Source organism: Lipotes vexillifer, unplaced genomic scaffold (assembly GCF_000442215.2).
Source record: "Lipotes vexillifer unplaced genomic scaffold, Lipotes_vexillifer_v1.1 scaffold2136, whole genome shotgun sequence".
Taxonomy (NCBI): Eukaryota; Metazoa; Chordata; class Mammalia; order Artiodactyla; family Lipotidae; genus Lipotes; species Lipotes vexillifer.
The window spans coordinates 171,022-197,739 of record NW_006792995.1 but is presented as its reverse complement, the minus strand read 5'-3'; the positions used below and the strand labels follow the sequence as shown (position 1 = coordinate 197,739).

The window sequence follows — 26,718 nt, the reverse complement described above, 5'->3', positions numbered from 1 at the left end:
CGCTGAGCCTGCGCGTCCGGAGCCTGTGCTCCGCAATGGGAGAGGCCACAACAGTGAGAGGCCCGCGTACCGCAAAAAAAAACCCCAAAAAACAAACAACAATAACAACAAAAAATCACCCGGGGAACTGGTTGAAATGCATAGTCCTGAGTTCCTGCCATTTGCTGGGTGTGTTAGTTTCCTGTTGCTGCTGTAACAAACTACCACAAACTTGGTGGCTTAAAACAACAGACATTTATTCTCACAGAGTGCTGGAGGCCAGAAGTCCAAAGTCAAGGTGTCCCCAGGGCTGTGCTCCCTCCAGAGGATCTAGGGGAGAGCCCATTCCTTGCCTCTTCCAGCTTTTGGTGGTTGCTAGCATTCCTTAGCTTGTGGCTACGTTACTCTAATCTCTGCCTCTGTGTTTATATCACTTCTTCCTTGTCTGTGTGTGTCAAATCTCCCTTTTCTTATAAGGACACTTGTGATTGGATTTAGGGCCTACCCAGATAATGCAGGATAATCTCCCAGTGTCAAGACCCTTGACTGAATTGCATCTGCAAAGACCCTTTTTCTTTATAAAATAACATCTATTGGTTGCAGGGGATTAGGACCTGTTTTCTTTGGGGGCCACTATTCAGTCTACTAACACTTGGCATCTATCTGCATCTAGTCCATTCTCTGCAGGGGTTTCTGGTGACTACCTGAGGCCGAGACTCTCAGGTCTACAGAATGCCAGCTCTGAGCTGAGGGATGCTTGACAAGCCCGAAGTCCTTCCTCACCCATCACGCAGGGCCCAGAGACCAGCCTGCACCTCTCCTCTGTAGGCTGTTGGCTACAGCACAGCCGAGCCTGGCTTAGGGGTGCAGAGGCCTCTGTGGTGGGAACCTGATCTCAAGTGCGTAGAATGATGGTGGGGCCTAGAGGGGATATAAATGGCCCTGGGAGGGAAGCCGTGGCTTCAGAAGTGGGGAAGGCATAGGCTCTGTTTGACGCTGCCGCAGAACCTTCCTCGCAGCCTTAGGTACAAAAGATAAACATCCGGGAGGTGGCAAAGGCTGCACAGCTTCATATCCTAGCAGCAGAGGCTCAAGAAACCTAAAAAGGCAAGGCCTGGCCGCATCAAGGCCGAGAGGCAAAAGCCAGAGATGGGCTCCCGGGGTCATCTGAGCCTGCCCCTGCCTCCAAGAGGATTACTATAAAAGTCTCCAAAAGGCAGCACACGGCCTAACAAAGAATCCCACTGCACCTTTGAATCTAATGCTGGTATGGTGGAACGGACACACAGCCCGAAGACAGAAGGCCCTACATTTGAGCCCAGGCTCCATCATTTGCTGTGGGACCTTGGGCAAGTTACTGAACTTCTCTGTGCCCCAGTTTCCTCATATGTAAAATGGGAGAAATAGTAAGGCTACCCCATAGGGTTGTTGGGCATATTAAATGAGAGCATCCCTGTAAGGTGCTGAGCACATAGTAAATGCTCAACAAAGGGAGCTATTATTGAGGGCTCATTACATGCTAGGCATGGTTCTGAGTGGGTTTTCTTTCATTGGTTCATTAGATAATGACTAGAACCATAAAGTAAGTACCATTATGATCTTCATTCTACAGATAATGAAAGGAAACACAGAGAGGTTATGTAACATGCCTAAGGGCAAGCAGTTATAAGCAGCAGTACTGGGATACACATGCAGGCAGGTGGACCCAGCCCTGGGGCTAGTAACCATGTCATTTCCAGGCAGAGGCTACAGTGTACCCAGGCTGGGTGTGGCTGGAGCTGAGATGGAGGGGAGATAGCGGTGGAGGGAGGTAGGAGGTAGGACAGGTAGGAGGCAACACTGAGACAGAAGAACCACAGAAGAGACAGAAGAACCACACAGGGCCTTGTAACTCCTGCAATAAAACTGTAAACTCCTAATACTTTAATTTTCCCTGAGAATTGCAGTTGAAGAACACAAAATCAGAAAAACATTTGAAAAGAAACATCAAAAATGGGTTGACAAAAATACCTCTGAGAATGCAAAACAATGGGTTCACCACAACTGTTTGTTTAGAAAGTTAGTGGAGAATTTTTTATACTCTGGCTGAGACTTGGGTCCCTTTATATGTGTCCTCTTCTTCCTTAGTAATAAAACCCCCAATCTTCAGTCCTGTAAGCAGGGCTACCCAGCTTACATTTTTCAGCCTCCCTTGCAGCCAGGAGACTGGTTCTTACAAAGATATAAGCAGAAGTTTCTTGTGAGACTCTTAGGAAAGTCCCTAAATAGAGGAGGCCCAACTTTCTCTGGTCTTTTTCCATTCTGCTGACAAGAATTGTAGACATAATGGCTGGTGCTCAAGCAGCCAAACTGAACCATGAGGTGGAAACCACATGTGATGACAGCAGAGCAAAAAGATAGTAGAAGGATGATTGGTTAAGTGGCCATACCTACCCTGGATTCTTAATTCCAGACTTAGTTTATACGAGAAATAAGCTTCTATCTTCTGTAAACAACTGCTATTTGAGTTTTCTGTCACTGATAGCTAAATCTAATTCTAAGTGACACTCATATCAGTTCCCATAACATTTACATTAAATCTCTATTTTTCCTTTATTGTGTCACCATGGATTTGAGTTTCTTTCTGTTCAGCAAAAAAAGACAGAAACATTTCTTTTCAGTAGTTATCTTCTAAAGACTACAAATTTTAACCTTGAGATTGTATTTGTTCCCAGAAACCACATTTATTAAAATATTTGTTACAGTGAATTGTTTGTTCATTTCAAGGTGTAAACTATGTCATAGGAAGATGATTTTGTTCATCAACCTTGTGAAATTTTACTGACAACGGTTTTGAGCTTGTCAAAATTAACCTAAAAAAATCACAATACAGATACTCTTGGAGACAGAAACATATCTCAAAGTCTTTATGCTTGCAAAAGTTCTCTTGTAAGGAATTTTAGCTTATGTTAGCTATTTTTCCTCAACTTTATTGAGACAGAGTTGACATACACCAGAGTGTAAGTGTTAAGTGTACAGTGTGATGCTTTGATACACATATTTTATGACTACCACAGTAGGGTTAGTTAACACCTCCATCACCTCACATAACTACCATTTTGTTTTGGTGGTGAGAACATTTAACATCTACTCTCTTAGCAATTTTCCAGTATATAATACAATATTGTTAGCTATAGTCACCAAGCTGTACATTAGATCCTGAGAATTTATTCCTCTTATAACTGGAAGTTTGTACCCTTTAACCAACATCTCCCCAATTCTCCCACCCCCAGCCCCTGGCAACCACCATTCTACTCTCTGTTTCTCTGAGTTCAGCTTTTTTAGATTCCACTTATAAGTGAGATCATACAGTATTTGTCTTTCTGACTTATTTCACTTAGCATAATGCTCTCAAGGTCCATCCACGTTGTCACAAATGGCAGGATTTTCTTTCTTTTTCTCTTGGCTGAATAATATTCCATTAACAGATCAATTAAAACACCATGCAGAATCTCTTCCTTCACACACAAAAAGAGGAGATAAAGTGAAGTGGGGCATAGTCTAGAGGTTCCCCTACATGCCCTTGGTGTCTTTGCCACTGGGCTGTGGCTTTGAGAAAATGATATTCTAGTTCTCTTGTAATAAACCCCTTGAACTCACATTACCCTGCATTTGGCAGTCTGACAGGATGGATTAAATTCATACTCCAGCACTGATCAATCAGAACCCTACTTATCAAAACACAGACTTAAGACAGCTGGTTCCCTGGGCCTCCATGGAATGACTCATGCATTGACTTAGAAGCATGTTTTGGAGCAGGCTCTGCCACTAACTAGCCATGTGACTTGTGTGTCTTGAGGCTTTGTGGGCCTCCAGTATACACACAGTAGAGTTAAGAGACCAGAGAACCCTCCCTTCTAGCTTAGAATAATAGTATAATATTTTGAAATAAAGAAAGAAAGAACATACTGCCACGAGGAAGTTGGGGGGAAAAAAGCCATGAAGGGAGTTTCCAATAGAACTTTCTGCTATGATGGAAATGTTCTGAATCTGTGCTGTCTAATACAACACTGTGGCTATACTGAACCCCTGAAATGTGGCTGGTGCCACTGAGTAGCTAAATTCTAATTTTATTCAGTTTTCATTAATTTAACTTTAAATAGCCACATGTGGTTAACGGCCACCTTACTGGATGGTGCAGTTGTAAGGAATGTCCTTCAGGTCAGTATAGTTCCAGACAGAAATCCTGGTGGAAGTGGAAAAAGGGCTACAGTAGATATTAGGCAACCTAATTTTTGACTCCGTTTTCTTTCCATTATCATAATCTACATCATCACCATCGTTATCAGGATTTTATAGCATCTACTCAAGTGCTTACAATGTTTCAGGCTCTGTGCAGAAAGCTTAAACGTATATTATTTCATTTAATTATAGTAACCTTGGAAGGTTATTATTATTATCATCCCTATTTACAGATGAGCAAACTGAGGCTTTGCAAGACTCAATAACTATAGGATACCACAGGTATTGGTGCAGACCTGGGATTTGATCCCAGGTCTGCCAGAATCCAAAGTCCACATGCTTAGCCATTCTTATATGGCTTCTCCAAAGACCAGTGTGCCACTGGCTGAGTCATGGGACATTGAGAAGCTTCAGTTCCTCGTCTGTGGAGGAGGAAACTGAGCCATATGAACTCTAAGATCCACTCACACAGGAAAAAGTCATGATTCCTAAACTCCACCCCCACCCCTCACCCAGGGGGCCACTTTTATATAATGAATGCTATTGTTTACAGATGTGACCATGTGACTCCAAAAGTACCTGACTGCTCTCAGCACAGTTCAATGGTTTCCCTCAGTGTGACCCTGGACTTGGTTATACATTGTTTTTAAAAACTCCCCAGGTGGTTCAGATCACCGGAATGATCTAAGAGTCCTAGTCCTGGACTGAACTTGCTAAAGTCAGAAAAGATCCTTTTTAAATAAGATAATGAGAGCTTTATAATGCATGTTTCTCTTTTTGCCTTGGAGGCCAGGAAACTCAAAGCTAAATTTTGTGTTCAATTGCAATAGTAAACCTTAGGAGAGATTTTTCTGGTACGGTGGTCTTCCTTAGTGTTAATGACATGTTTTTGTATAGTTATCCTTGTTTTGTGGTTCTGTTATATCTAACTCATAATGTGAGTCTAGTTCTAACCTTTTTCAGAGTTAGATTCATTATAAATGATGAGTGGATAAACATCATCTGCCTCAGATTGTGCCAAAGCCCCAAAATTAACTGGGATAATAAAATAAAAAAGAGAATGTCACCATGTAGAATGAGGGGGAGTCCTTTGAAAATGTGGGGGATAGAAATGGGATAGAACTTCCCAGCAAAAAGAAAAATAAAAAAGGAACATGGAGAAAGAAAGGAAAGAAAAGAGAAATCCCCAGAGAGCCTAAAAAATCAAGGAAGAGGGACTTTCATGGTTGTCCAGTGTGTAAGACTCTGTGCTCCCAATGCAGAGGGCCCGGGTTCGATCCCTGATTAGGGAACTAGATCCCACATGCATGCTGCAACTAACAGGCTGCATGCTGCAACTGAGGAGTCCACATGCCACAACTGAGAGTCCACATGTCACAACTAAGACCTGGCGCAGCCTAAATAGATAGATAGATAGATAGATAGATAGATAGATAAATAAAATACAGCTGCAAAATGTATATTTTTTAAAAAAATCAAGAAAGAGACTAGAGGAGGAAGGGAGGCAGTTTTGCTGTCTACACAAAACAACCGTTTGGCCATTTAGCAGATTTATGGAATCTCCATATGCATGAGAAGAAAACATATGCATAACTTACTTCTTGGATTAAATGTTACCAATTTTACATTTCACTGAATCAGGAAGTGAAAGATGACAGAAACCAGGAAGGAAGCTTGTGATTTTAATTAAAGGAAATCCAAAAGTGCTATTTGTTAACTGGACTTTGGTGCTATCTAGGAAAGGATTCCTCGTCTAGGTCCGTACTCCAGGGCGACCCTCGCCATCTACACAGGCAAAATATTCAGGGCTGATTATCTGATGAGATGGAAAGGGGTCTGGGTGCGTCCCCTACCCACATACCATGACCTGTCCAATCCTCTTAGGAGAATTCCTGCAGCCTCTCTCGTCCAATCATCGAGTGAAGGGGTCACGTTCTGGGGCCAGCCCCAAGGGAGGGAGAGTAACCAAAGCAAATCCTAACCAGGGATGAGTCCAGGCTGGGGAGGGGAGGCCTGGCCAAGTCAGGAGTAGCACTTCTCTGAGATGGAGGGATGGGCTGGCAAAGAGGTTGGGGGGTGGGGTGAGGGGGTGGGTATACAGGTGTGTGTGTATCCATATTTGTCTGGGGTGCGGGTGTTGGTTCTGAATGGAAGCTGGGTGCATGGTGAGTGGATAAGGCAAAGATGCCACCTAACCCTTAGATTCCTCTCTCACCTAAAGACTGAGGATAATGTCCATTGGTCCTTCTTTACGGGGCTACTGAGAAGATGACGTAACAGGTACAGAACTACAGTTATATGAAAGGTTTACATTCAGGCGTCTTCATGTACACCAGGCATCTAACACATCTAGTCTAAGTTGCTACCTACTTAAACATCAGATGAAGAAAAACACAAAGAGGAAGGTAGTTCTGCTAACCAGAACCTCATCTTGTCAGGGTTTTCCAGCTACAACTGTAGCAATGCTACAAACTGCCTAGCGGGAGCTCCTGTACACATGCTCAGCACATAGGCTGGGTTCTCCTGGGTTTTCCTATCAGTTCCTCACACCTGTTCTCATTCTGCTTCCAGATTTCCAGCCTCTCCGTCTTGCTGTATTCCTCTTCGCCTATCACTGGGACACCTCCAAGTTGAAGCTTTGCTTTACCCAAATGTGATTATAAACATTGGTCTCATGCCTTCCACCTTTCTAGGTACATCCCCCCTCCTGCGTCCTCCCGGGATAGAGATCTTCTTTCCCAGACACAGCTCCTGCACTGGGCTTGCCTCAGTGCTACCAGCAGGAACCAGGCCCATGAAATGGGCCAAACATGAATCACTTGTCTTCTGGAATAGCCAGACGGCAGGCCAAAGTCAAGCATACATTATCACAATGCTTGGGTATTGACTCCACTGTCCAAATCACTAGAGTGGGGAGTGCTGGACTTCATTAACCATGCTTATTCACGTTAAGTTTTCCCCTTCTGTGATACCCAGGACAGGGGATTCAAAGGAATAGGTGCTAAAAAATGTTTGTCAAGTTAAACTGATAGCTTTTTCTAAGGGTGCAGGTGTCAGACAGCTGTGAGTTTTGATCCTGGTGCTGTCACTTACCTGGATCAGTGACCAAATTTCAGCAAGTCACATGGCCAACGAGCCCCAGGGTCCAATTGGGAAATGGGGAAATACACACCCTGCAGGCTTGCCCGGCACACAGAAGGTGCTCAGTAAATTACAACTGTTTTTGAATGGTGAAAAGTTGCATCTGGGTTAGAAATTGGACTGGTTGGTTCTGAAAGCCCCAAGGAGCAAAAGAAGGAGTGGTGGTGGTAGCTCCAGGGAGCAGATCTCGGCTCACTTAAGTAAGACCTCAGAGGAGTCTCAGCTCTCTAGAGCTGGGATGGGAAGAAAGCCTCAAGGGCTGGTGCCTGGGTTGGGCAGTTCCTTGGGGAGGACCTTCGGAAGGGGATTTAAACATCGAATGGGTGGTTAGACTAGGTGACTTTTTGGAGTCCCTCCCCACCCTAAGAGTCTAACACTCCACATTTAACTGATTGGCCACTGATACAAGACTCTTCCTAGGATTGGACCATTGCATTATTTTCATAATAATTTCCGGGTTCTGGTTTTTCTCTTCAATCTTTTCACATTGCTGCCATGATGAATGTGCTAACATGTAAATGTGGTCATCTGATAAAAGTATAAATTCCTCAGCCTGCGCATATGTTAACTGGCCTCAATCCACATCTTCACTCTCCCGTGCCCCTTCCATGCCTGTCCAGCACCAGTGTGCTCCAGCCACACCAAACAGCCAGCCATTTCTGGAACACAGGTGTCTGCTCACATCTCCCTCCATTGCTCCTGCGGTTGTTCCCTCTCTCTTTCTATCCTGTCCATCGAGTTAAGTCCTACTCATCTTTAAGACACCAATCAAATATCACCTCCTCTGGGAACTATTCCCCAAGAGCCCTTCACCCCCATACCCACAATATAGTTAGTCCTTTGTTTCCTTCTAACTCGATAAGCATTTTGTACATAATTCCATAATACCATTTATATCATTTTATTGTTATCATTTATGTCTTTACTACCATCCCAGCTAACCATGGGGCCGTGAACTATTCATCTTTATATACCCCAAACTTGCATATTGTAGCCCTTGCCACTCAGGATGACATTTTATGTTAGTGTCCTGTTTTGTTTGTTAGTTTGCTTGTTTGTTTTTTGGCTGCTTGTGGGATCTGAGTTCCCCAACCAGGGATTGAACCCACACCCTCGGCAGTGAGAGCGTGGAGCCCTAACCACTGGACCACCAGGGAAGTCCCTTCCTGGTTTGTTCTGTCTCCTCCGCTAGACTATCAGCTTCATGAGAGCAGGGACTTATCCTGTGCTCTGCTTTATCCTCAGCACTTAGTGTGGTGCCTGGTATATCATAGGTCCTCAACCAACATTCTCTGAGGGAATGAATGAATGAATGTTAAATGAATCAATGAATGTACAATTGAATCCTGTGAATTTGCTTAGCTTAAATTCTGGTGGGTTTCTCACTTTACTGTGGGTGACAGGTAACTGGGATGGTTTTATAAAGACTAAGTAAAATGATAAAAATAGTTAAATGTAGTTTATTTTCAGTTGTGTTAAGGGTAGGAATCCACATAATTAAAATTCAATGTGGCACATATATACAATGGAATATTACTCAGCCATAAAAAGAAACGAAATTGAGTTATTTGTAGCGAGGTGGATGGACCTAGAGTCTGTCATACAGAGTGAAGTAAGTTAGAAAGAGAAAAACAAATACCGTATGCTAACACATATATATGGAATCTAAAAAAAAAAAAAAGGGTACTGATAAACCTACTTGCAGGGCAGGAATAAAGAGGTAGATATAGAGAATGGACTTGAGGACATGGGCTGGGAGGACAAAGCTGGGGTGAAGTGAGAGTAGCACCGACATATATACACTACTGAATGTAAAATAGTTGGCTGGTGGGAAGCAGCAGCACAGCACAGGGAGATCGGCTCGGTGCTTTGCGATGACCTAGGGGTGGGAGACAGGGCAGGAATAAAGAGGTAGATATAGAGAATGGACTTGAGGACATGGGCTGGGAGGACAAAGCTGGGGTGAAGTGAGAGTAGCACCGACATATATACACTACTGAATGTAAAATAGTTGGCTGGTGGGAAGCAGCAGCACAGCACAGGGAGATCGGCTCGGTGCTTTGCGATGACCTAGAGGGGTGGGAGAGGGAGGATGGGAGGGAGGCTCAAGAGGGAGGGGATATGGGGACATGTGTGTGCATATGGCTGATTCGCTTTGTTGTACAACAGAAACTAACACAGTATTGTGAAGCAATTATACTCCAATAAAGATCTATTAAAAAAAATTCAGTGAGAACCAGGCTTGGGTAAAAACTCCGTTAAAAGTTAGGTTCAAGACCTTGGCCAAGTGCCCCAAATAAAACCCAGTGAGCATCAAAGACTACAGACTCTGGGAAAGTCAGAAATGAAACATAAATGATGAGCAGGCATTAGGACCACATTCCTCTTGAGTTGAGATGTTTCCTGTGCCCAATCTGCCACCACAATGAAACTAGTGCATGTAGGAGGGGCTGGCAAAAGTGTCACTGGCCACAGACTTTTGGAACAATCTACAAGGCTGTGCCAGTTCCAGAACAGGTGAACTCACACACTAACAGTTTTTAAAACTGCTAAATGGGACTATTCATAGTGCTTTACCATTTGTAGGTAATAAGGGCAGACTTGGGATTTTGCACGTTTCAAAAATTGTATGCAGTCTATATACCAAGATGAAACCCAATTCTGTTCAGTTCAGCGAAACCCAATTCAGGTCAGTTCAATTCAACCTGACTCAAATAATTCAGATTAACAAACATTTACTGAGCTTCTCAAAAATGTGGACTAGAAACCAAACTCTCGCATATGCTCAAAACGTTCTGCAAGATCTAACCCTGCCCACCTTGGACTTCATCTCCCACCATGCTCACTCATTCTCTTCCAGCCTCACTGGACTCCTTGCTGTTCCTTGCATGTTCCAAGAATGTTCCTGTCCCAGGGCCTTTCACTTACTGCTCTCTTTTCCTGGCAAGATCTTTGGTCAGATATCCACATAGCTTACTGCCTCAATTCCTTTATTTCTCTGCTCAAGTTCTATTTCCTTAGAGAAAACTTCCCTGACCATCCTTGCTAAAATAACACCTCTCATCACCTGTACCTGGTTCAAGTACCCAGTTTTGTTTTTCTTTATATCAGTTACCTGTGCCTGATATTTTATTATTTACGCATTTGTTCCTCATCTGCAGCCCCTAGTAAAAGGTAAGCTCCATGAAGACAGGTATTTTGCCTGGCATAGAATAGATGTGCTATAAATATATGTCAAACAGATGAATGAATAAAATGAGCACCTACTATATACCAGCTTCTATGCTTGGTGATACTGCAAAGATTCTAGCCCTCAACAAACTCATGGTCTAATGTGAAAAACTTGAGAAAAGAAGCTTATCTGAAGAGTCTTTTGATAAAGAAATGTACAAGGTCTTACAGGAGAATGAAGCAAAATCAGCTGGAGCTGAAGGGGGTAAGAGCGTGTTGTAAAATGCCATCCTGAGCCTGGAATGGGGAGGGCTAGAAGGGCTCGGAAGAAGAATCCAGGCAGAGGAAATCAGATGAGGAAATGCAGAGCAAGCTCAGGGGACTCTGTAGGGACTGGAGTAGCTGAAGGGATAAGAGGATGGGAGGTATGGTGGCCGATGAACCTGGGGGATGATAAAGGCATGAACAGGGAGGGCCATTCATGGAGCAGGCCAATCATTTAACTTGTTCCCTATTTATTGACTATCTCCTTGGAGCAAGGGTCCATGCTGAGTTTTGTGGAAGACACAAGAATTTAAAACCTGGACCCTGATGGAGTTCAAGTCACACATCCCCAGTTTCCCAGGGCAGCCCCAATTGCAATGTCTGTTTGCCCTTAATTATCCTTGTATGCTTGTTAGACCGTGACTTCTGATTGGTGGATGGGAGCGTAAAGTGGCCATCAAAGAAGGAAGGGCAGATAACCATGATGCAAGGCTGACCATGAGAAGTGTCCTGTGGGATGCTCTTGTAAAGTGCCCTGGGCTCTGAAGGACAGTGCCTCCGGGGATGGATTCTGGAGGCAGCGGAGTCTGCGGTCTGTGTTAGTGTTTTCAACAGGTTGGTCCTTGACTTGGACAATACTTTGCTGGTTTCCTTTTTTCTTCATAAAAATGTTCTTTCCACACCCTGCTGCCATAATTGGAGAATGGCCATGTGATGGGTGGGATTCTGTGTAAGGAATTCATAGAGAGCAGTGTGACAAAGGACTGCCAAAAGGGCTAGCTCCAGCCTTGGAGTTCGAACTTTTCAGTGAGAACAAAGCCTGGGAAAATGGTCACCTTCTTTTACCAGCATGTTCTGCCTAAATTCCTGGGCAGGCCTGAACCTGACCTACTGAATCTTAACTGAACTCCTCACACCAATTTGAAAGAACTGAGGAAGCCTTCCCAAGGAATGTTTCTTATCTGTGGGGAAAACCTAAAAACAGAGCAAAAACTTTAAATCCAAAATTACAAACATGACCGACCAACCAACCAACCAACCAACCAACAGTTCCTGGAATCATGGAAAATTCCATATCTATAGACACGGCCAAGTACATGTGCAATGAACTCTGTACGTGGTCAGACTCAAAACCTGCTTTCTGATAATGCTGGAATGTTCTTCTCCATTCTAGAAGCAATGTGGGAAGGAGGGTGGGGATTTCCAGGGATCCCTAGAGCAGCCCTCTGGTTTCAATTTGACCACTCCACTGCATGGCTTTGGGCAAATCTCACGACTTTTCTAGACTTTTCTTTCAGTCTCTTAAGTTGTGAAAAGCAACTGCGGCTGGTCTTCCCACTTCCGGAATCCAGGGAGATTGCAAGGGTGGAAGACCCCCAGAAACCGTGAAGCACTCACTCCAGGAGATTTGATAATGACTGTGGCTGGAAACCTTACAGGCTGGGTGGGGCCACTCCTGATGTTTCCCACAAGGCATTTCTTCCTGGAAAAAGAAGTGTCACGGAAAGGGGCTGGGGAAGCCCAGCTCCTGGTGCTCTGCTCCTTCTGCAATTTCTCCCTCACCCGGGCTATCAGAGGCCTCAGAAATGAACCCCTCAGTTGCTCTGTTCCAGACAGACTACTCTTTTTATATCCATTCCCTCAACATTGGTGTTTTAGTCATGCCACTATGGGCAGTTTTAAAAGAACAGCAATTCACACATTGGAAACAACCCAAATGCCCAGCAACCTGGGAACTGTTAGGCAAATTATGATGTCTTCACAGGATGGAATATTTTGTAGTCATTAAAAATGATGTTTATGAATGTTCTGTAGTAGTGCCAGGATAATGCTTATGGTGTACTAGTAAGTGAAATAAAAAAGATATAAAATTATATATACACAGTACAATTATTTTAAAAAGGCTAATTTGTCTTGAAAAAAAAAGAGATAAGAAAATAGACTAAATAATCATTTTGGCTACCTCTGGGTAGTAGAATTGTAGATAATTTTAATTTTCTTTCTTACATTTTTCTGTATTTTCCAAAATTAAAAAAAAAGGAGTATATATAGCTTTTCAGTAAAAAGATACAGTCATATAAAAATTTGTATTTATAGCACCTGTATTGTAGTTGTAAACATATGCAGTCCATGGGGAGAGCAAAATGGATGGAGGGGAGAATGTGATTAAATCAAGAAACCTAGGAAAACTGTAGCCTAGGATACACAGAGACATGTATAGGCTTCGTTTGGGAAGTCAGACTTTGAAGAATGAAAGGGCAACTCAGATGCTCTGATGCTCAGGGCAAATGACCAGATTTACTGCCTGGGAAACCATAGTATGTGAAACCCAGCTATGTGCTGGCAGCTGTCAATATCACTATTTCTGAAAGGATGAAAAAGAGTGAAAACTTGGCACAGGGGCAGATGGTTTGAAAGCGGGCTGAGCTCGGAGAATGCTCTTCCTCTCTCTCTCTCTTTCTCCCTCTCTCTGCAGGCCTTTCTGGTCCCATGCACTCTGGCTCTCGTTTGCCTTTGCCATCCTGGGCCAGCCCTCAGTTTACACTAGGCAGCTTCAAGGGCTAATTTTCGCCCTTTTAATGTTTTTCAAAAAGAATTTTCCTGCACATTCACAACATTCACATATGGTGCCCGAGGCCCCAGACACAGGGCAAGCAAAGGGCTGCCGGTTCTAGGCAAATGAGAAAGAATAAAAAATCCAAGAAGGCTAACATAGCTTTCTTCCAGGCCATTCAGCAAAAGGAGGAGGCCCATCTCTCGCCTGGGGGGGGGGAGACAGAGAGGTTGGCACTCCGCCAAGCCATGCACTTGTCATCTCTCTTGGGACTTTTGCAGGAACCTTCTAACTGGTCCCTACATCATCCTCTGCTACATCCTCCTGCTGCCATGCACTCAGATTGATCTTTATACCCCCATCCACTCTGTGCCAGGCCTGGCTGGCTGCCAGAGAGAGCACGAGATGATCAAAGTCCAGTCCCTGCTGGCGAGGAGCTCAAAGTCTGGCAGCAAAGACAGACATTTGGAAGCAAATGAGTGCCATCTGGAAGCCAGAGTGATGACTGGGGCCACACGGTAGGGGGTCAAGAAGACACGGGCTCTGGAATCACAGTGCTTGGGCTCAGCCTCCAGCCCAGCCACTTACTAGCTTAGCTATGTGACCTTGGTCCAATCCTTGGACTTCTCTAAGCCTCACTTTCCTCATCTGTAAAATAGTCAGAGTTACAGTATCTCAGAGGGTGACTGGGACATTTCAGAGGGATAATCTAGAAAAGCTCATCAGAGGGTCTGGCTCACACTGGCACTCAAGAGTTGTTATAATTATTCACAGAGGGCTTCATGGGGACTGGGGGTGAGGGGCACAAAGTTTCACAGCACAGGTGAGGATGCAGTTGAGTCCTGAAGGATGAGCAGAGGCATTTGTACTTTGCTTATGCTTCTTCCTTTGTTCAAACCTTCACCCTAACCCCACTGTGGAAGGAACAGAGGTCCATCAACACCTGCAGGATGTATATTTCTCCCATAGACTTTCAACTCTGCGAGGATCTTTTAAATACTTGACGGTGGGGAAGGCCCAGGTACCACCTAACTCCTATGGTCTTGCTGCAGACAGGACCTCTTATGGGGCAGCTGCAGGACATGAGGCAGGGGATGAGGGTGGTGGAGGGGACATTTGGGGCAGCAGCGTTTTACCAACTCATAGAGAATTATTTTAGCATTTTAACAACTGGCTAACCATCTGCACTTTTGCAAAGCAGCTGAAGGTCAGTCTGGCCTCTGGTCCAACTCAGCTGGTCTATGGTACATGCTTCCCCCCGTGTACCTTGCAATTTTCTACCTTGGAGCCTTTGCCAGCTGCTCCTTCCCCTTAGAATGCCCGATCTTATCCATCTTTCAAAGCCTGACTCAAAAACCATCATCCCTGAGTCCCTCAGCAGTTTATCTGCACCTCCCTTCTAAACCTTGGCACTTTCTATCTTTGATTATAAATGAGCTGCTCAGGCAGGAGTCCTGAGAGGTCCCTGGGCCCCGCCTCCCCAGCACGGGGCCGCTTCTGAGTCCTGTGAACTTGGGCAAGTTGCTTATTCTCTCTGCCTCACTTTCCACATCTATAAACTGGGGATGACAATAACAATTCCTCCCTCCTGGAGTTATCATGAGGGATAAATGAGTTAATTCATGTAAAGTGCTTATAATGGTGCCTGGCACACATAAGACTCCGATAAAGACCAGCTCTTCCTTTTACTATGCTGAGGGCAGGCACTCAATGCGTGTTCAATGAATGAATGAAGAATGAACAACTGAATAAAAAGTTCAGTAGTAAATAAAACAAGTAATTAACAATTTTGAAAAGTATAATAAGAAATGAAAAGCTCAAGTAGCACTGAGGTAAAGATTTAAGAGGCAGGGTCTATATATACATATCCAACAATTTGTTTCAGGAGGTTAACATGTTTCTCAAAGGTTTTTAACTGTTGTTTAATCTGATGAAACGATTTGATTACCATTATTCCACTTATATTAGTGATATTTATTAAAGCCTAAGCCAGGGAAAATCTTAGAAGGAAAAGGGTAGAGGTGGAGGAAGCATATTAAAACAAGAATGTTCCTGTTGGGAGATTTTCAGACTTTTAACCTTTGCAGGGAATCCTGTGCCCTCCCCCTCACATCCGACATCCTTCCCATCCCCGTGGCACGGCACCCCGCTGACAGAGTAAACTCTGGACTCAAGCTTCCTACCCGTGCGTCTCAGTTCTGCCCCCCGATTAACTGTGTGACCTGGGCAAGCTACACAACCTCTCTGAGCCTGAAGTTACTCAGGAAAAGATAAGAGATTGCAATAGTGTAAGACATGCTACTACACTTGCAGGATTCTCGTGAGGACCCAATGACTAATGCACTTAGAAGAGAGGCTAGCATGTCGTAAGTACTTGGTAAAATTTGGTTGTGATGATGATGATGGCCGCTTTGAAAAACTCAGCTCTAAGATGATCAAAACGCGGAAACACGCAAAATGCCTCGGGAGGGGAGCTGGTCCCTGGTCCCTACGCTTCCTACCTTATTGCTTCAGGAGTGGGATTATCATGGGCTCTTTTTCCCGCAATGCGGACACTGTGTGCACTGGGTCTCTAGTTCAGCGACGTCCAGTAGAAGTTTCTGTGATGTTGGAAAGGTCCTATCTCTGCGGAATCCAACGCAGGAACCACTAGCCACATCTAGCTATTGAGTATTTGAAAAGAGGCGAGTGATACTAAGGAACTGAAGCTCTAGTTTTATTGAATTTAAATTCATTTAAATTTAAACAGCTTTGCATGGCTAGTGCTTACTATACTGGATAGTGCAGCACTACTAGTTCCTTAGTCTTTGTATCATAAAGGTAAGGTTTTCCTTCTTTTTCCCTTAAATAAAGAGAAGCTGGTGTCAGACCAGACCAGACTGCTGTGGCAGCCAGTTAACTGGGATTCAGAAAAGACCTGGATATTGAAATGAACAAGTGAAGCACGTGCATTTGATCAGACTAACCCCCCATATTGGGAGAGGGGGGCTGCTTTTAAACTTGAGCCCCCAGCTTATTACCTGTGGTCAGGAGCAACTGCACCCCCTTTGGCTGGGAGAAAACTCCTGGGCAACTGCATGTAAACAGTCTGACAAGCCCTGAGGGCTGGACGTGTTTAACAGCCCTTTAGCTGGTGTGGTTTAGGATTTGCTCTGCTGCCTCTCCCCGGGGAGGACACCTGTCAAATCCTGCCTCACCTTTCTCCTGCACACTTGTGGCTAATTTGCTATTCCCAAGCCTCCTGAGAGGAGCTGGCCACCTTGTTAAGTGGAAGATTATCATTATATTTGGATGCTCAGCACTTTCCCTTGGCTGCCTCTCCAAAGCCTGAGAGCTCCATAGGCTGGACACATCTGACTTCTGAAATCCATTCATTTCGGCAAATTGCAGAGGGATCCAGCACCTCATGAGGTAAGAGTAGAGGCCCTGCAAGGCTCAATCCAGCCCCCAGAGCCTGAGAAATATTTCTTAGGCACCTATTATGTGCTAAGCTCTACCAGAGAGACAAAAATCAACAAAAGGCTTATTTCTTGCCCTTATGTAACTGAAAATGGGGGGGTGGAATAGGTTGGGGAAATGAAAGACAACACAGTATCTTGTTATTCACGTGATGCTCCATGGACCAGCAGCATCAGCACCACCTGGGAGCTTATTAGAAATGAAGCATTTCAGGCCCCACCCCAGAGCTAATGAATAGAATCTGCATATTAATGAGGTCCCAGGGGATTCAAATGTACGTTAGAATTTGAGAAGGCGTGCTATAGTATACATCTAGGTTATAAGCACCATGACAGTGAGAATAATAATGGCCATTATCTATAAAGAGACTAATGCATGCTGGATTTTAAGTGCTTTCTATATATTAACACATAATAGCTTCACAACAGCCCTCTGAAGCAGATTCTATGATAGCTCCCATTTTACAGATAAGAAAACTGAGGCTCAGAGTGGTTAAGTAACTTGTTCAAGGTCACAGAGCTAGTAAGTGTTAGAACCAAGATATAAACTCTGGCTCCAGAATAAAAAATATCCAGATATATAATTAATGTGCTGTGAAGGTCCTTAGATTTAGCTAAATAGCTTCCAAATAGCATTTTCCTACTAGTAGCAACTAGACTTGATCGTCTCATCTGTAGATGAAGGCACTTCTACCTCACAAAGTTGAGTGTAAGGATTAAATTAAACTCTGAAAGTAAAGTAGCTCACATAGCACATGGCACATAGTAGGTGCATCAAATGTTCATTACCTTCCTTCAGGCATCCTTATGCCTCCATCAAGGGAGGGCTTACAAGGAATCAGAAGCAGTTCTGGTCTCTTCACCTCCCTTCTCAGAATCCTTTCCAGCTCCTCACTGCTTATAGGAGAAAGTCCTGATACCTTGGTGGGTCTCTCAACCTTCTTTACTGTCTAATTTGTTGCTCTACCCAACACCTCTTCAGAACAAGGTCTCCCTTTCTGTTTTCTCACCTTCCTGCCCTCCATGGTATGCATTCTGTTCCCTTAGCAGAGAGCTTCCTTCCCTATAGCCATGCAGCATTCATTTGATGTTTTTGATACTCCCAGACCTGCCCAAGTGTGCAACTTACTTAACCTCACTGCACCTCAGTTTCCTCATCTGTGAAATGGGGAGAGGTGAGGCTAGCTCCTGCCTCAAGGGGTACTGTGATGACTGAATTAGTTAATACACACGAAGTATAGAGCAGGACCTGCCACATACTAAGTGTTGATCAAAACCTCTTATACTTTCTAAGAGGAGGTCAACCTGGTTTAAGGAAGTAAATAATAATCCCTGCTGTTGACGGATCACCTGCTAAGTGTCAGTGATTGTGTGTGGCATTTACATAAATTAGTTCATTAGTCATCGAAACAGCTCCATGAAGTAGGAGTGATTATTTTTTGTGTACAGCTAAGAAAATTGAGGCCTGAAGCATGTGATCAGTAGAGCCAGTGGCAGTCTAAGGGCTGTCTGAGTTGACACTGGCAACATGGCTCTTTGGGCCGAAAGCCAGAACATATAGGTTTCAGACCCAGCTCTGTTCAGTTCTGCAAGCATTTATTAAGCACTTACTATATGCTATCCACTGAGCTAGGCCCTGGACACTCAGTGCATCCTGAGGTTGTAGGAAAGGGTTCTTGGAGGAGGTGATGCCTAAAATGAGTCTTGAAGGATGAACTGATGGGGGTAGTGAGATGACGGAGCACAGGGGAGGCAGTGGTTCAAGAAGAGGGCAAAGCATGTGCAAGGCACTGTGGCACTGCCTTGCAAATCCACTGAAAATATGCTTATGACTCCAGACAAGTCCACTCATCCCTCTAGGCCTCAGTTTTATCATCTTCGACAGGAATGAAGCATGTTTCACATGCCTGTTCTCAGCTTTTCTCTTGACTTTAAATTCCGTATCCAATGATGGAACAGTCCTTATTTTGTGAAACAACCAAACACCTTTTGAATATACACAGAAAACTAAGATTGGAAGGAAATACCTCATATGGTCTCAGTGCTTATTCCTGGATGCAGAGACTATGGGTGACTCAAAGTTTCTTCTTTAAAGTTTTTGTGTACTTATATTTTATTTAATAAGTATATTAGTTTTATATCCTGTAAACATTCATAAAGATTATAAAAAGATTCTAGAGATTAGGGATAAGGCTTTCAAATATTATTTCTTTAAAACCATAGTCCATGGACAGCAAGACAGACTAGCGAAGACAAGCACAGAGCAGGGCCTGATGCCAGGAGTTCAGACACTAGTTCTGCCACGTTAGCTGCATGACCTTGGCAAGTTAATCAACTCCAGTTAAGTTAATGTAACAAAAAAAAAAAAAAAAAAAAAACCCAACAAACTTTCAAGAAACATAGTTACCTTCCCTCAATGCAAGCTACTTTGATTTTTTTTTTTTTTTATTCAATTCTACTTAATTTTTTAAAAATGCAGGTTATAACCCACAGCATTAGGGGAAAGGGCTAAATAGTATTTTCATCCTTGTGGGCCATTTGGTCTCTGTCACAACTAACCACAAGTGCAAAAGCAGCCATAAATAATATGTAAACAAGTGGGTATGGCTGTGTTCCAATAAAACTTTATAAAAACAGACAGTAGGCCAGGCTTGGCCTGTGTTTGCCAATCTCTGCACTGCACTGGTTTCATGGCCCATTAATGGGCTGTAACCTACAGTTTGAAAAATATTGGGATTCGAGTTGCTTTTACCCTGGCCAGATGAAATAAATTGCAGCAACGCTCATGTCACAAATAGATCATGTTTTAAAACTTTGTTTCTTCACAAATAGATCATGTTTTAAAACTCTGTTTCTTAAGTTAATTATTTAGAATTCAACATGCATTTTGTTTTTCACCAGAACCATTTATATAATGGTTGGAATTCCAGGCGAGCCCACAAAAGCCCACAAGTAGCCCTGCAGAAAACAGGTCGAACATATGGTTCTCTCACTCTGGGTTGTCCCCATTCATCCATTGACTATGAATTTCTCCAGGACCCACTAGCACTGGGTGGACATTTGAGGGGACTTTTGTGCCAGATGTGATCACTGCCCTCAAGAAGGTGAGAAAGTAGCATTCTTCCTCTGGGGAAAGGCGTTCTGCACTGCTGCTTAAGATGTCAGGAAAAAACAGTCCTCCTGTCTCCTCCTTCTTGCTGTTGAGGTTCCTAGGGTGTCAGCCCAAGCAGTCTTTATGTTGGGGAGTATTCACTGTGGTGTGTAAGCCAATCAGTTGTGAGCTGTGTGGCTAATAATGGTCAGAAGTACTGAACTGTGCAAATGATTCACTTGTGTGTTATTTATTTAAAAAAAAAAAAAGTAAAGTAGAAGAGTGTAGTGAACCTTTGTCAACTTTTTTGGGTGCTTGGAACCACTGATGACCTTACTGTTTGGAGAATTTCCTATATTATTATTCCATAGTTCAACAAGGTAGAAATTCACCTTTCCAGACACCCCTGCTACTAGGGTGCAGGGATGTGACCCAGGCTCCACTGATTTAGAAGCAAGTGGTGTGACATAGATGGAACATGACAAGAGTGGTAGCAGAGACATTCAGCTTTCAGGGGTAATGGTGACAGAGGTCCTGCTGGGAGTGGCCAAAGTTCAGCCTCAGTGGTATAAAGTCCAGTGTCTATGGCTCTGAGCAATCCTGGGGTGCAACTTGGGCACTGCTCCAGGTTGTGTGGGCTCAAAGCCTGCTTCTCCAGCTTCAATGCCCTCCAGAAGTCTTCTTAAGCTCTACTAAACATTTAGACTCATGGGACCATCATAGGCCACACTTGTCCTGCATGACAACATCAGACGTTCCTTTTACTGGGAGTCTTTATAACGATTCACCCAGCTGTCTCAGAGCTATCTTCTGCCCGGTGACACTCAGGTGCAAGGAGATAAGATCCAGTTGGGTGGTTGTGAGAACTGCCCTGCCTTATGAGCCCCAATATCTCTTGTAACAACTCCACAGAAGTAGCTTTCAAGGTCCCTGCAAGGGACATTGCCAGTTATAAGGATCAGTGAATTCAAGGAAGCCCAAAGCTCTGGAAGTACTATACCAAGTGCTATAAATACTTGGTATTTATACCAAGTACCTATAGTACTACAAGGCCAGATCTAATGTACCAACCTAGGGTCATTCTGACCATAAGCAATGTTGCTTAGTAACACAGTTGATATTGTAATTCTTATCATGTTTCCAGGGGAACAGAGCTAGAAAATTAACCCGACGTCAGATTCTCATGCAGGAGTAGAAAGGATTTGTTAACCCTCTGCCTACACTGGGCCTCCCAGAGGTTTTCTTTCTGCTAAGCAGGTTCAACTCTTGCAACTAAGCATTCCTACTAGTAGTGCTGCTTGTATCAAGGATACCTCTGCTCACTTGTGTTCTGATATACATTCCTTGATGGGAAAGAATGGGGAAGGTTTATAATTCGAAGGCTGGAAATTTTGCATAACCCTGGGTATGTCTGTTGGAGTATGTTAAAATTTGGATATCACCTGTCACATATTGATGTACTGGGGTGATCTTTTGGGAGGGTTTCTTAGAAGATGTATTTGGGTACCATTAACTTCTAATATCTGGTATGTTTTCTTTATTAACTCTATTCCCTCAAGTGTAAATTCTTCCATTTGTTAAGACTGTTCTGTTTCTTCCACTCGTTTTCCTCAAATAGTTGGTGATTGGTGATTGGATACTCATGTTTGTGGTTGAGATTTCCCTGGTAGACACAGGGAAACAGATGTCTGCCACATCTGTTTACACAGCTCTGTTACAAAAGGGGTGAAAGCTGCCACTGCCTAGATGTAAATTCTGGTTTGTTTCCCATGAGACTCGGGGAGAGTAAAACTACCTAATTGTCTAGTCTTCTAGGTGAAGCTGATCTCTGTTCCTCTCGGGCATTACCAGTTACTCCAGGCAACAAAACACTCCTATTTATCCTACTTCTTTTAATTTTATGGTGACAAATTACTGAAATCATTCATGGCCAAACACATCTAGGAATCACTAGTATTTCCAGTAATGATTTGGGGCAGGGAAATTTTGTCATAGATTTAAGATGATTCTATTAAAAAATAGTAGTAGCTTCACAAGACCCCTATCCTCAAAACTGACGTGTTTACATTTATCATTACTATTTGGAAAATGAATATAGCCTAATCATAATCATACAAAATTTATCTGAGTTTTTTTTTTTTCCCCCTAAATAAAGTATCTGAGGGACTGAAAGATTTCAGAAGCTCAAAAAATAGTAGCCAAAGTTCTGGAACAACTTAAACTACAGAAATTTTATACTGGTACTGAGATTCTTCAAAACCCCACAATGAAAAATGAAGCTACCCAAAACCAATGTAGCAACTGGAAAGCTATGCCCACATGAAAGAGTCAAATGGTATACGGAGGCCTAGTTCCAAGTACTCCAGCCGAGAAAGGCTCTTCTGACAAGCAGAGATGGTTTGAGGCACAAAACAATCCGTATTTCAGTCAACAAATATGTTCCAGGCCTTCTGCTCGGGGTGGACAAAAAGTACATAATATTCAGCTCCTGTTCTTGAAGAGTCTATGGAAAACCATATAAACACCATGGCCTTACTTGACTTTGCCAGAACAGAGATAGAGAGTCAAGGAAATGTTGTTTGATTTGGGGGGGAAAAAGAAGACAGAAAAAGAGAAAAAAAAAAAACAGCTCCAAATTAGAATCCTACCTCCCACTGGAAATGTCTTGTTTGTAAGTTTTGGTATGAAGCTGCTGTAAACACTTGGCTGGAAACAAGAGTCCTCTCTCCTCTGAAGCCCTTACCTGTGTGTTTTCAGACGCTAATGAATATCAACGCCTAGCCTATCATGGAACGGGGAGAAACAGCTTTTCGTCTGGAAGGAATCATACACAGGGCTTCTTCAGGGACAACGATAATAACATTTTAGAGCCAAAAAATAAAAATAAAAAGAAGATGTACAATATCAGCTCCTTTTTGGTGGGGGTGAGGGGAGCTCCCCTTGTGCCAGGCATGGCACTGGATGTCTTAGCTACAGTATCTAATTCATTGCTTACACCAGTCCCAAGAGGCTGGTTTTGTTCTCATTTCACAGTTGAGAAGAGTTTCAATAGGGGTGAAATGACCCATTCAAGGTCCCAGAACTAGAAGAAGCAGAGCTGGGATCCAAACCCAAAGGTCGATCTGACTCCCAAATCCATACTCTTTCCAGAGGACCAAAGTCAACAGAACTCAAAAAATGACAAGTTCTTTCTGTTTTGTATCGTCCCCTGAAAATTCAGCCAAGGAGGAATGGAAAGACCGAGATAATTGACTCTGACAAATTCTAGGACATGTTCTCTTTACTCGGCTCCCCCTTGCAGCTCATGCCTCTTTAAAACTTGTCCCAGAAAGTTTGGAATCCTTAGACGGTCTCCCTAGACTTACAGCCACTTCAACTACACTCTGAATCCTGAAAGAGATTCCGGAAGGGAAGATGGAAACCATATAACAGAAAATATAACAGGAGCCATGCAACTGTGTTGAGTTGGGGGCAGGGGATACGTCACACGATGAGATGTATATTTTACAAGTTTCAGTCTGGTGGCCATGAGGATGGAGCTGGTCAGAGAATATTAAGCCTCCCATCCAGCGAGACCATTTAGAAATCAAATGCAGTAATAGCAGTAAGAGGAAACGAGGGACTGAACCATGCAGTGAGGCAGCAATCTGGGGAGGAAGGATTGGAGGAATGGGAGACGGCACAGGAGTAGCATCAGTGAGACCTACTGACCAGCTGGCGGTAGGAAGGAGGGAAGGATAGGAAGGAGTGTGGGGTGAGTCCCAGTTTTCTGACCAAGCTGACCGGGTTGATGGTGATGCCGTTCTTAGAGACTGGGGGCAGGGGGGAAAGGAGGAACAGTCGGTTTGGGGGGAAAGATGTTGGCTTTAGTTTTGAGGTGGTTGTGGGCACTCCTGATGGAAATGTTCCATAGGCAGTTGGATCAATGGATTTGTCCCTTCTTTCATCCTACAAATATTTACTGACTTTGTGATATATACCAGATGTTGAGCTTGGCATTAGGTGTGGCGTGACAACAAAAACAGATGTGTTCTGTGCCCTTACGAAGCTCACAGGCAATAAACACACACACACACACACACACACACACACACACACACACACACATTTGCTGTGTGGGACAGAAGAGAATAAGGTGCCCTGAGAAGAACCAGCCTGAGAGGGTGAGACTTGACAGTGGAAACTGGAAGGCTGAGCTGGATCAGGTTCTGGAGCTCAGAGGTGGTGACGTCTGGCTGGAGATGGAGGGGGTGTCATCTGCATAGAGGCGGGAATTGAAGAGTGGCGGGGTAGGTGAGTCAGAGAAACTGCCCTATTCTACAGGCTGCTGGGGTAGGGATGGGGGCTGAAGAACTAGGTACCCCAAAGGCCAAGGCCAATAGTTTCCATCCTCCCAGCCATCACGATTCATACTCATAGAAAGCAACGTCTTGGTGTGTCTGACTGAGGTTGTTTTCTGCCCAGGGACCACGGGCACGTTGCCATCTCTCCACTTTGGGCATATTTGGCACATGAAAATATGCACACGGCACCCACTGATTTGGCCTGGATGGCGGGAGACATGAGTAATCCTCTGATTAAGTTAATTCCAGACTGGATTGAAATATTGATGCTAACTTGGGATAAAAAAAAAAAAAAAAAAGAGTCAACTTCTGTCTCGCTCATCCTCCATCCTCTACTCTCAACTGAAAGCCAAGAGACATGGTTTAGGAGCCCAATTAAGCCCGATCCATCCTGGCAGAAACAGAGCATCCAGTGAGTGTTTCAAAACCACTTGGAACCATTTAACAGAGAAAAGTGCATTGAGCCCAAACTGGGAGCTGTTCAGCTATTTGTGGATAAGATCTCCAACAACAATAATAAAAGGGAACATTTATTGAGCACTTCCTACGTGCTGGGCACTGTTCAATGCATTCAATCTTCAAACAGCCTTATGAAGGATTTATTCTTAGGACCTCTATTTTGTAGACGAAGAAACTGAGGCACAGGGAGGTTAAAGGCACTTTTCCAAGACACCCTGGCTTTTAATTGGAAGAGCCTGGATTTGAACCCAGAAGTCTGGATCACAGAGCCTATTCTTTAACCACTCGATAAACAGCGTCACTACTGCAGTAGTTAGAGTGAACAAGCCTGTGTACACAGGAGGAGGGGCCTGATTTGTGAGATGCTGGGGGGGAGATGTTCCCTTAGGAACAGGTCCACATCTCTGTGGACCTGTTCCCAGGGGAAGAGGGGACGCCTCCAGGCAGCCTCCTTTCCTGATGGTGGTTTGGATTCCTTGCCTCTGAGAGGGTGAAACCATCCTCAGAAAATCTTGGGATTTTCCAGGTAGAAGGCAACCTGGAAAGCGCTTGGTGCAGCTGCTCGTTTACAGATACGGAGGCTGAGGCATGGGTAAGTGGACAGATGGCGCTGCGGAGCAGCAGAAGCCAGGTCAGAGGGAGCTTCCTCTTCCAGGGAGCCCTGCCTTCCTTCTCTGCCATGAGGATTCTGCTTCATGGGAACTGCTATGCTGTCTCCTGCCCACATGAGAGGCCCACTTCTGGCTGAGTAAGTGTTATGGTTTCCCCCTGGAATCCCCAGGGCAGACAGGGTGAAATGAAGATAAAACATCTCCCACCCAAGGAGCTGGTATCCCCCTAAGGTGCCTTCACAAGGAAGCCCCCTTGCACTGCAGAGGCCTCATCCCTCCAGATTTGCAGACCCTCTCTTCTGACCCAGGCCACTGTTATCCCAAACTGGACCAGCCCTATGCAAACCCATTTCAAAGATTCCACCCAGGCCTCTGATAACCCCTCAAGGTCGTCTAGACCCCTCCAGTGAGTTTCTGGAAACTGGGCAGTTCTGACCCCCAGCATCCCTCTCCTCCCCCACTCCTGTACCACCCTGGAGGCAATACCTACTGACCATAAGGTGGTGTTGGCCAGAGGGAGCCACTCTCTTCGGCCATCCAAAGCCAACACAAGTCTTACCTTTCCACCTGGAGGTTGACTTTGGAGGGCTCCACGTTGGGATTTTCCCATTCCATCTGCGGGCAGTGCATGAAATAGCAAAGGGTGTACAGGGCCTCGGGCTCCCAGTAGAGCGCCCCCTGCTTGTGGTGCAGGGGGGTGCCATTGCCATGGTGCTTGGCGTTGAGGGGCTGCAGGTGATGCATTGCTCGGGACACCAGGTCACCTGTGGACAGAAGTAACATTTCAGATCCTTCAGGCAGCTAAGACTTGCAGAGAAGATGTGCCTGGAGATCTCGCCAGAGATTTCCATCCCGAGATTCCCTCATTCAACGGGAGTGGTCCCATGAGACCTCCAGGCCACACATCAAGCAGAGAGGAAAGCATTTGTTCATTTACCACACACTGTCAAGGGCTTACCAGGTCTGGGGTGCTGTTTCAGGCACAGAGGGCTGCTGATAACTCCAGTCCTGCCCTTCTGGGACCCCTTGTTTCTAACAAGGCACAGAAAGCCCTTTGTATGTGTCTGCTTCCGGCCTCCCTCACCTTGGGACACACCCTCTGTCACATCCTCTGCTGTAACCAGCACTGCCTTCTTTGCAGTCACAAGAACTGTCACTTGCCTTTAAGCCTGGGCATACACTATTCCCTCTATCCAGAACATTTTCTCTCGCCTCTTTTCCAGGCTAACTCCTACTGATTATCCAGGTGTCGGCTTATATATTAATTTCTCCAGGAAGCCATCCTGGAATCTCCCACACTCCCCTGTGTCTCATATCACACTGTACTTTCTTGGGTACAGCATTTAGAGCACTGTGTCACAATAATCTTTTTCTTTGTCAGTCGTTCCCAACAACAGCGACTCAGTCCTAAATGACACTTGTTATG

The 26,718-nt window shown here is 44.4% G+C and overlaps 1 protein-coding gene across 1 annotated transcript in view; it reads right to left on the bottom strand.

Moving 5' to 3' along the window:
* Positions 1–26,718, bottom strand: part of ABTB3 (ankyrin repeat and BTB domain containing 3) — a 122,192-nt gene that overhangs the window by 84,439 nt on the left and 11,035 nt on the right. The window contains exon 2 of the mRNA XM_007466189.1: positions 25,852–26,056. Within this exon, the coding sequence (XP_007466251.1) occupies positions 25,852–26,056 (205 nt within the window). The remainder of the gene's footprint in view (positions 1–25,851; positions 26,057–26,718) is intronic.